At 31.1% G+C, this 12,248-nt stretch overlaps 1 protein-coding gene across 1 annotated transcript in view; it reads right to left on the reverse strand.

The window, feature by feature from the left end:
• Positions 1 to 12,248, reverse strand: part of sud1 (Prolyl 3-hydroxylase sud1) — a gene marked incomplete in the record, with an annotated part of 24,894 nt that overhangs the window by 7,256 nt on the left and 5,390 nt on the right. Inside the window, 4 exon segments of the mRNA XM_067050595.1 lie at positions 4,148 to 4,359; positions 6,342 to 6,469; positions 10,323 to 10,519; positions 10,943 to 11,071. Coding sequence (XP_066906696.1) covers positions 4,148 to 4,359; positions 6,342 to 6,469; positions 10,323 to 10,519; positions 10,943 to 11,071 — 666 coding nt within the window.

Raw genomic sequence — 12,248 nt, forward strand, 5'->3', positions numbered from 1 at the left:
TACATATATATATATATATACACATACAGCAGAAATTGCCACAATTACAATGGCACTGAGATACATGAAGAGCTTACCAATTAAAAATATGATTATTTCAGACTTGCTGAGTGCCCTGACAGTCTTGAAGAGCATGTATCCGGAATACCCTGGACTTCATTGTGTTTTAGAACTCATTAAATTTTGGACAATGGAAAAATTATACACATGATATGAAATGGCTGATAGGGCAGCAAAAGAGGCGCTCACCCTTCCGGGATGTGGTAAAGCTTTCTTGACAGCGTTCGAGCTCGCATGGCCACTAGAGAGCATGCCAAATAAATTGAAGGTGATTAAGAAAAATGTCAAGGCCTGGAGCAGCTACAGTCACGGCAACTGCAGAGAGGAGGTCGTATTGACACACCTAAGACTAGGGCATACAAGCATACCTTCACTTAATTACAAAGGAGGATCCACCCAGATGCCAGAAATGTAATAAAAGAATGACAATAAATCATATCTTCGAAGAGTGTGTTTTTTACACTAGAAGAATAAATGAACTGGTTATACCTTCAAATATATCAGTAGCCTTGGGAAATGGGGAAACATATTTAAATAAGATTGGAGAAGTTTGTCGGGGGGTGCGGCCAGCAAAGAACAACATAAATAAACAAAACCATATTTATTTATTTTATGCCAACGTTTCGACCTGAGTTTCAGGGGTTGTGGCGTAGTTGCAGGCCTTCCTTCTACGCCACAACCCCTGATGAAGACCTGAAACTCAGGTTGAAACGTCGGCATAAAATAAATAAATATGGTTTTGTTTATTTATGTTGTTCTTTGCTGGCCGCACCACCGACAAACTTCTCCAATCATAAATCTACGGTCAACTATCTACACCTCATATTTAAATAAGATTATGTTGTGGTGGCAAGATTAACGTCTTCAGTGGCAATAGTTGACGTTTGCAAAGAGATACGTTTGAAATGAGTTTACCACTGTTGAAATTATTATCAACATTTTTATTTCTTAAGTATATTTCTTTAAAATCTATTTTTAATCATAATTCATTTAAAGTTTCATTATTTCACATTTGTTTTAGTGGCAAACCCATTTGAAACCTCTCGCCATATGATCAATTACAATTAATTATGAAGAACTTGTGTGTTGTTATCTAAAAAAACTGAACATTATGTTAATAATAATTATGAATGTTTTGTTATATATGTCAAGTGTAGATATTGTTGTATTGACAAATAAAAAACGTAACTAAAGAGTCATCTTTATCGTTACACAGGAACATGCACTAAAATATCTTTTATGAAAAAACAAGGAATATTTGTAAATATGTAATGTATATATATACACCTATTTTTTTTATATTTTATATATTATGTATTAGTGTTGTTTATATATTATGTTTTGTTTTTTCCATTTATATATTGAAGACTAAATGTATACATGAATAAAATATTGGCGTTGATAACCGGTAGGTTTTACACCTTAATTTATGAATTAACAAAAACAAACTTAAATAAATTTAAATTTTATCCATTATAGTCTCAAAACATTTTATTCTCTTTATAAGTCCGACGTTTTGGCCAATTCAACCATCCTCAGGGACAATCTATTACAAAACAGCTTTTATTAAATCTATAATCCTCAACAATTTAAAATAATTAACAATATTATTAATACCTTAATACAATTTTAGAACTAAATAATTTAAAAAACAACTTCATGCAGGCTATTCTGCCTAGGCCAATTCAAAAATTTCTCTATGAAACATTAAAACTTTAGGTAAACATATATTTTTTGTTAATGAGCATATTGTAGATTACAGCTCTGTAAGAGGTGCAGTACTCTATATCCGGTGGCCTCGACAATTTATGTTCATAGGTTAGGTAGCTGGAGAGGAAATGAAATGACATGATGAGCTTTACGGGTACTCACCATATTACTTCCCATCTTTTCAGGATGGGAACTTCACTCCATAAGAGTGAGTCTTATGGTCGTGAAGAGGTTGGCAAGTCCTACAGGGCTCACTGTAGGTCCTTGCAGGAAAGAGATTCAACTACTACAGGTACTCGGTATAGGTCCTGATGAAAGAATGAAAGGTAGAATGAAATAAAAGTCCAATATACTTTTCCAAATAGCACTATAATGAACTGATGCACTATGAATATATAGTTAATCACTGCCTTCTAAGGAGGAGAAATTCCTGAAGGGAGTATTCAAACATTGGTTTATCTAGTTGAGCTAAGTCAATTCTCTGGGCTATTAAACTGATGTATGAAACGTTAGCTTTTACTAGATCAAAAGATTCTGTTGTCTTTATTTATTGAAACAATACATTTAGAAATACAATAAATGGTTTAATAAATAAACATTTAATATACAGGGTGTTTCAGGATTAAGTGGCTAAACTGAAAATATGAACTCAGGACCTCAAAACAAGAAAAACATTTCCGCAAATGTTTTGTTTAGAAGATATTCACAACTAAAGATTTTCAATATTATGAATTATTTACGTTATATGAAATAAATAAAACCTATTTATTTGTTCTAACTACTTTATTAATTAAATGTAAACATTTAGATTAATTTTAAATGTAAACATTTAGATTAATTTTAAATGTAAACATTTAGATTAATTTTAAATGTTGTTCAAAGTGAAGGTATGTCTGTAAATGCTTTGTTTAGGAAATGGGTTAGATAGAATACTAACATGGCCTTTTATCCCGAACTATATAAAAACTATTGGCAACTTAAGGATTAATACTATTTGGAATTAGCATTAGGAACTGTTAATAACATTTATCAGTTTGTAAGAGGCTTTCGCAGTGTACTCATAATTATGTCTTCAATTTATACTAATTGTGAATCTGCCGATATGATTTTTGTAATTTTCAGGAAACACTCTCTGGACAGATAAATCTACCTTCACAAGAAGAAGTATCTTCAATAAAAAAAATAATCACCTCTGGTCACAGAAAAATCCCCAAGCAATTCAAGAGCATCATTTTCAGCACCAGTTTCAGAGCAATGTGTGGTTGGAGATAATAGATAATATTTTAATAGGTCCACATTTCTTGCCACCTCGACTCAATGCACACACATTTCTGTAATTTCTTAATAATGATTACTATGACTTAGTTGAACATATTCCACTACAACTGAGAAGGGACAGGTGGGTTCAATCAGATTGTTGTCCTGCACATTACGGAAGAGGTCCATGGCAATGGCTAAATGTTAATTATCCCAACCAATGGGATACCAGTGGCTTGGCCTACACGCTCTCCAGACCTGACACTACTGGATTTTTTTGTTTGGGGTGATATTAAACAAAAAGTCTAAGCAAGGCCGGTCAATGATCATAATTCCTTACAAAGATGGATTATTGAATCTTGTGAAACACATATCCAGTGCCGTTCTGCCACTGTTGCTGTTGAAGAAAGATGCTGAGTCTGTCTTAATGCTCAAGGAAATCACTTTGAACCAATAAGTTTCATTTATTTCATATAACCTAAATAATTCATAACAATGAAAATCTTTAGGTGTGAATATCTCCTAAAAGCGTTTGGAGACATACTTTCAGAGGAAATTTTTTTGTATTGACAGCTAAATCATGCCAGCTGGCACTACGGTTCTAGAGTGGTGACCAGCTGATAGTAGCAAACTTGCTACAGCAGCACCTGGTTGTGTGCATAAATTTAATTCCGGTACAATTTTTTACTGTGCCATGTTTTGTCCCTATACCGACCAAGAGCAAGAACAAAAAACAAAAATAAAGCAATCTGCTTCTATCAAATAACAAAAATAGTTGATTTTCAAAGATCTGTATCCAAAATTAATGCTTCAATTCTGTTCAACCTTTAATCCCCTCACCATTTAACACTCAATCATGTTGGATCTCGGAGATCCACATAGTTGTTTTTAGTGAAGATCTAGGAAAGTGTGAGTTTTGGGGGGTACTTCCCTTTACCTAGATTAGTACTCTCCTCTCCTGATTAGTGAAGCCACATATTCAATGAGATTGCGACCTTGAGCCCAGTTTTTTTTTTTTAGTAATTTTTGCTTTAACTGTGATTTTGTTTTTTATATAAAATGAATATATTATTATTATACAAAGTTATTTCTAATTGAAATTGGAAACAAAAGTAATTACCTCTTTATCAAACGAGTCATCATCATCAGTAGCAAGGTAAGTAACATATCCGCTTGTATTTTCAGGATTAGTAAGTGCAGCTTTTGTGTCAAAATATAAGTATAAGTCTAAACCTGATTTCTTGAAAAATGCATCATTGTCAGTTGCCATTGTATAGCAACCAGGAGTCCATCTGATCAATTCTATTGAAAACTCACTGCCAGAATTACCTCCTAGCGAAACATGGAAGAAAAAAAATAAAATAAAATAAACACTGCATTACATTAAATAATTGATCTAATAATACATTATAACCTCACATTAAACAATAAAGAATATCCTGAACAAGTGAATTAATTACTAATAAGATCACCAAAATATCACACCATAGATGAAATCTAAGGTTTATAAGTTTTTTAATAACATAAAATTAATGGGTTATGTCACGGAGAGGACATAAAGAAATTTGTCATGAGTTTAGAAAGTAATAAATCAGTAAATGACATATTTATGTTTTCCTTTTGGCTCACTGATTTAATCACATGAACACTGCACCTCATTCTGGAATTCCAAACCAACCTCACAGATATCCAGAAGTTGATATCCTTTTTAACTAAAGAGGGAATCCCAAAGTTTATTTTACAGGACAACTACAAAGTAAATATTGTCTTAGATCCAAATGGAAATTGCCTACACTACTCCTAATGAGTTACTCAGAGAAGCTAGTCTTAACAGTTCAGCCATCATGGCCTCCTTTAGTCAGGCCAGGGTATAACCAAACAGATGGATCAAAGTACTGCATAGCTCATAGCACGCTCTTAACCCTTTATTTAATAATGCAGTACTGACTACATGTCATTGATCCTGAAAAATTGTCAAGTATTAACACTTTTTATACTAAATAATTAAAGCAGGATGGCTGTACTACACTCTGAAAATGAAGTAGAATATACCCTGTTGTAGAACATAATTTACTTTTTAGTGCTGTTAAATTGTAATAATCGAGTAATGTTTGGCTGGATTAATGAAAAATCAATAGAAATAAATCAGTGCTGAACTAATGGATAAAAATGATTTTAAAAAACATCCACTAAATATTATAAAGGAATTCTATACCAGATTTATATTTTGAAATCATATGAGTTTCAAACAATTTTTTCTCCCTGTTAAGTGAAAACTAATAAATAGATCAAGCCTCAGACTGCTATGGATATAATCTGCCTATATAATAGCCTAAACAGGGATATAATGACCTTAGGCCACAAAACATGTATTTATGATGCATGTAATTGTAATTGCATCAAAACATGTAAATATGATGCAGAACTCGCCATCACAGCCTCAGCCAAAGCCTTGTACAAGTTAGACAAGACTTGAAACAAAACCCACAGGCTCAGGACAGGAGGCCCAAGATACATTCCAATAGCTACCCTAGATTTAAAAACAGGCATAGAACCTCTTGGGGCATGTCAGGAGCAACTGGTCACTATGCTTTATGAAATGCTAAAATATTGACAACAGAAGAGGATATTCAAATTTGCTTGATTCAAAGGAAAAAACTGGAAGAGAAAGAGAGCCTTTCATGATAATAACATATATCCCAATCATCTCTTGATTTGCAGTTCACTATGAACTTTTTTAAGAATGTTACTCCAATTCATGAGTTAAAGGAAATATCCTAGGAAACTATCACATTTTTCAGATGCAGAATAGATTCATAAATTCATAATAAAGTCTATGTGAGGAGCCATGCATGACAAGAAAACAACTTTTGTGCATTGTGAAACAAAATTAGTGATTGGACTTTGATAAATTTAATAATGGACCGTTTTCATACTGATCTTCAACTTTCCTCCAAATTGGATACTCCATTTTTCAAATACAGGCGTTTCAAGGAAAATACTTTTGCACAGACAAAAGTAGAGGTCAGCACCTGATAAAATCAATTCCAACCACTACTAGAAACTAACCCATCCCATAAAATTTCATCAAAATCAGAATACAGTTCGATCGATTAACCCCCAACCCAAATTGGATAACAGACAGAGCCGGAACCAAATTAGTTTCTTTATGTCTAACATTTAAACTGCGAACATTTTTGATTTGGAAGACATAAATTTTTTTAATTTTCAATAAGAATACAAACCTACCTTTGGTAGTGAGGAAGAAAAATAACAAAAAAAATAGAAAATACTAACAAAATTAAAACATTTACCTGTGCAAGGTTTCAGGGATAATCCAGTCAAATTTCTCAGGTATGCAGTAAAAAGTGATGACATTAAAAACCTGATGAGAGTTCTGAGGGAATTAGGTAAATATTTTAAATTTGCCACTTCATAATTTCTGCAGGAAACAAAATAAGTAGAAAAAACTAGAATATAATCAACACTAGTTAATATACAAAAGAAATTTATTTAAATAATACGCAAATTTCATATAACTGGTTTTTACACTAAAATTGAAGGGCTTGGGGCAAGAATATGTTGTAAATTGTTTAATAGAGCAGTTTAAAAAAAAATACTATTTTTATTTAATGTTTTATATAGTTCATATTTTCATATTTTTCAACATATATATTTAATAATTATGGTGTTGGATAAATCAACACAATAAATAGTATTTTAAAAATCAAAGGAACATTTTGCACAAAATTCTAATCACCTTTAAAACTAGGGCTTGTCACGTTCTTCCTACAAACCATTCAATTAAAAATTTAAACAGAGTTATTTTTGTGTTCCAAATATATTGTCTGTATGACATCTCAGGCCTGAAAAAGACACTTCCAGTTGAAGTATTAAGCACTTTTTTTTTTACTAAAAGGAAGATGATTCACATGCTTTTCACAAGATTTCATACTAAGCCCTTGGGAGTTTCTGCACTATCATAAATAATTTCTCCTTTCTTCCATTTATAATAATTTATATTAAATAATTATTTAAATGAATAATTTTGAATAATTTCTATGTATACATTTTAGAATATTACGTACAGGTTTATGGAAAAGAAAAATCTGAGGAAAAGTTAAGTGTGTTACTGCCCATTCTGCATTCAACATGTAGACTTTTTGACATGAAAAAGGCCAAAATAAATCCTTGTTCAAGGTTAGATGTTAGCTGAACATCCAAATGAAACTGTCTAGAGCAGTGGTTCCCAACCCATCCGTACAAGTCAGTGAACCACGATCACTAAGCTAGAAATTGATCAATGTGTGGCACGCCCCTTTTCGGCTTACGGCAAAAGTGGAGTCTTCCTGAGAAAATATCTGAAAATTTAATTCCTTAAAAGAGCTTTTCGAGGTAATTTTATATGGATTTATCAGTTAAAACATTTAAACTGACACTAAAAGATCAGGAAAAGTAAACAATAAACAGTTCAAACAATGAGTCTGCACAAAATATATGTTGCCTAGAATAGCCTGCAGCACTTGCAAGGCTCCACATAGCCCACCTGTGGTTTGTGGACCATCAGTTGGGAACTGGTCTTGAGGGTATTTCAAAATTAAAAAATAAAATTTGACCCGAAAAGATAATTTGAATTTTTTCCTCCGAAAACTAAAATGTGACAGGAAGGAGTGTTACCAGGTCTAGAGCTCCATTAAACAAGAAGGGAGAAGATTGAAGGGAAAGAAGTATTGTATCATAGTTAGACCCCACTAACAGTTGCAAACCAGGCGTCAAGGAGAGAGGATTGCAAGAAGTCAAAACCATGGTGATTATTCTAATAAATGGTAGGAGTGTTACCTATGTTTTGTTATCCTAATTTATGTTGTTTATCTGTAGGTTTAAATTAGCTAATGATTGTCATATGGCTGTTAACTTAACAGCTTGTCACAACCTGGATATCAGGTTGTACTAGGTATCGTAATCTACACTGTGATCGTACTAGGTGTCACAGCCTGGAATTGAAACATCTTGCAAAAGAGACATTGATGACAATCCAGACAATGGCTATCTTGCAAGAGAACAAGCCTGTAGAACTGTTTCTCATGAAACGGTACAAGTACTAACTGGGGAGAGGTAGGGGAGCTGTCAACTTTTAAGTTTAATTTTAAGATAGAAGGTTTATCAAGTCTTGGAAGAATCTTCAAGAGAGTATTGAAAAATATTCAAGAAATTGGAAAAGAATAATTCAGGAAGTCACTAATAAGAAGTGAAATGGACAGTGGGTAACTACTCAGAAAGGTTGAGATTCCATACCAACCACTGTGACTTGGGAAAGGAAATTGATCCCCTATGTCCCAGTTATGGAGTTCCTGACTCGGTTATCATTGAGAGTGGTTTCCCTTTTGTCAGTCAGTAAGGACAACCTCCCATACTACAAATTTTTGTGTAAGGTTGGAAGGAGGAAATAGGATCAAACCATTTTAACCTCTTTTAGGGAAAAATGGAAGAGTAGGAGAAAAATAATTTTAAAATGAAGAGTTCTTGGTGGCATATCCCTTTCTCTTTTAAAACTTGAATTGCTGAAAGTCAAGGAAAGATGGAAATAATAAATAAGGATATTCATTTTTGAACTGCAAATAATTGAAAAATTAAGAAACTTTTTTTTTACCATGGTAGGTGTGTCATGATGATTTCATGAAAAACCTAAAAGAAATCATTCCCTAGCTTTCTCGCAACTCGTCATCCTTTCTGCTACTATTTTTCTTTAAATAATTGTAACTGCAGTATTTAAAAATTTAGCTCCTCAATCTTATTTGAAACAGAACAAGTGGGGTAAACATTAAATCACCTCTAGTCAAATAGTTTGGCAGGCTTGATTTTTTAGAAGAAAAGTGGAATTCTAAAAAAAATCAAACCTTGTGCCTACCAATCAGATAAATTTATTATCATTCATAGAAAGTTTTAAAACTATGCCAATGGGAGTCAGCTGATAGCTGTTGGTGAGTGGATTGTGCTAAGTGTATAAACAACTTCAGTGTGATTTCTACAGTTTTAAATCGTTGTTAGGTCGATATCTTCGGTACAATAATGTATTTTAGTTCAGACTATCTTTTTTTTCTCTCTATCTTCTTTACATGTTTATATCATATTTTGTAATGATTTTAATTTAACTGGACAAATAAAAGGCTATTTCATTCATTATCATAAATTAATTTAATTAACATGAATACTTATTCAAACGAGGCAAAATGGAGTCAATAAATGGTGAACCAGTATAACATGATATTGCAATCAGTATTAATGGAAATAAAAAGCAACAACAATGAAACTAGCAGGCAGCGAGCACAGAGTGCCTCTGCATCCTCCCAGAGCGCAACACCTCGAGCCTCACCAAAGCTCTCAAATTTACATATTACTTCATTTTGTAAAAACATATTGTTATTTTTATATATTAATAATTTCTATAACAAAACACTTAACGATGTTAATAAAATGATTAATAAACGATACCAAAACAATGACAACGAAACTATCTCAAATAGACATGCACCGATCGCTTCTCGGTCACAGCCACATGGACTAGGCATATAAATAAGGGGCTCTAAATCCCCTCTTTAATCTTTGATCCACAGCCTTTCCCAGGTCTAGTCATAGCACTGGTGGTGTACTCTATACCTGAGATAGAGAGGTTCATTGTGAAAAACCAATTTCTCTATTAGAAAAAAAAAATTTACTAATGTTTAATGTACCTGAAAAAGAAGATATAGTAGGACCAATGTAGGATAAGAAATGAAATCAATATTTTCTGGTACAGATATAACCTATTAGATAGTTCAATCAAAAACTGTTACAGACTAAGGAAAAATAGATATGATATACCCAGACCTATTTTAATTTCATTAAATAGGTATCAACTGAAGCAAGAGATAATTAAAAAAAAGAAAAGATCTATTAAGAGAAAAAAAAATTCCTATTGCTCATGACAAAACATCCAAGGAATAGAAGAAGGGAAAAAAAAAAATTTATACCTTAACGGATTGTGAAATTTTGACAATAATGTTACATATAAAAACAAGTTTGTTTTTTTTAAATGAAAGGAAATATATTTCTCAGAAGGTAAACTATCGCCTATTTTACCTAAAGATCAAGTTAGGAAAAGAAAAAAATTAGGTCAATAACGATTTTACAATAGAAAATCCTCAAATCAAGACTAGAAAAGGGATATAAGAGTTTCCTGCAATGTTAAAGGAGGTATCTTATTTAAATATTGTATTTCTGAATGTTATCTTATTAAATAAAAAAGAAAAAAATACCTTCTGTTAGCTGGACCTTTTCTCTTCCAATTTATGGTTTTCTTTTTAATTTCTAGGGAACATAAATTGAAGAACTTTTCCACAAACATCGTCTTTAACAAAATAAAGCTTTCCTCTTCAAATTGTTCTCTCATTTCAATTAGCGTACTCGGAGTACAATACAAGAGATTAATATATTTGTCCAATAAAACCAGACCCTAATGATCAGCCACAAAATTACAGTTATTGAGGAATATGAAAATAGAAATAGAATAGCTATTACATAAATATATACGTAATATTAATATAAAGCTAAAAGCTGCTAATATAAATTGTATATATTACTATTGATTAGTTTTTTCAATTGAGATATTCTATAAATATCATCGGTTTATAATCAAAACCTCTTGGGCAAAATATGTTTTAACTAGCATATTTCCAGGCAAAATGATCTATTTCTATCACAACTAGACAAAGGTATAAGGCATATATTTACAAACAAAATGAAAAAAGGTTTATAATATCAAACATTTTTCATATCCATTAATGGCAATAAAACAGGGCTATTGTTTGTGTTAGTAAAAAAAATTATACATAACTGATCAATGTAAGAATTCATTTGCTAAAACATATATTTTTACCTCTAGTGAAATTTGCTTTCGCAATCGAGGTAAGGGTTCTACATAATTCAGAACGGATAGTTTCCTGCTGCTATGGAGCCAACCATTTATACTCAGTCTATTAAATGAATCACTTGTTATTTCAGAAACCTGAAAATTGCAATAATTGTGTAACATATTCAATATTTGACTAATAACCAGATTTTGTGGTAATACTTTTAACTCTAACATAGATGAGTAAGTTAGGTTAATAATTAATCAATGATTCTTTTATTTATAGAATAAGTTGATGATTTCTCACAACTTAGGGCTCACATCACCCCCAAATAAAACATTTGTATGAATTCATTAGAACCACTTTTTGGACTTTTGTACAGTCAGTTTTTTTAATTTCATTAAGTGTATCACATTGTACTTAAGAGTGAGTCACTTAATAAGCTTTAAAAACAGAATGTACAAAATCCCAAATTTTAAATAACATTTATCGAAAAATTGTGATTTTGTACTTGACTGGGAAACACAGATATGTGCTAAATCAATCTACCTAATGAAGATAAAGTCACCATTTTAAGAATCCTATTACAATCATTCACTCACTGTAACAGACTGTTTTATTTCTTCACATTACTATTGAACGTTTGCTAAAATGGGTATTAGTTTATTTTAATTATTTTTACCCAGAACATAGAATAAAAATAATTATTGAACAAAAAAATTAATGCTCTTAATTTTGAGCAAAGAAAATATAAATATAAGATAAAGAATTATTGCAGTATAATATTTTTAATTCTAATAACTTTTACACATTTGTTCATTATTAGAAAGGAGGTTTTGGAAAATATATACTTATTAAGTAATATAAGTAAAAGCATAAGAGGATGGATGAGTATATTTTATTAAGTTTGACAACAAGTTAAGTACTTCAAAATATAATAATGAACAAAGTCCATGGATTCCGCCCAAAAGATGATTTAAAGTAAATTATTAAATAAAACCAATAATTATTTAATTACAAAAAAAATTAAAGAACTTCTTTATGAATTAAATTATAAGATCATCTAAAGTTAATATATAATACTTTTTTTTTTTTTAATTAAACAATTTACTTTATTGAAGGCTATATTTTTGACATATTTCAAGATTTTTTCAGAATGTATAATCACTAAGGATAGGATTTTTATGTGCTAAAAAATCCGAAATATGTACATAAATATGTGCTAATAAATTTCAAATATTTAAAAAAATATGTAAATAATATGTATTTATAAATTTTGTATTGTTCAACAATATAAATTACTAATTAATTAGTAATCTTATAACTTTAAAA

Source organism: Halyomorpha halys, unplaced genomic scaffold (assembly GCF_000696795.3).
Source record: "Halyomorpha halys isolate HHAL.00 unplaced genomic scaffold, Hhal_1.1 Scaffold2523.1, whole genome shotgun sequence".
Classification (NCBI taxonomy): Eukaryota; Metazoa; Arthropoda; class Insecta; order Hemiptera; family Pentatomidae; genus Halyomorpha; species Halyomorpha halys.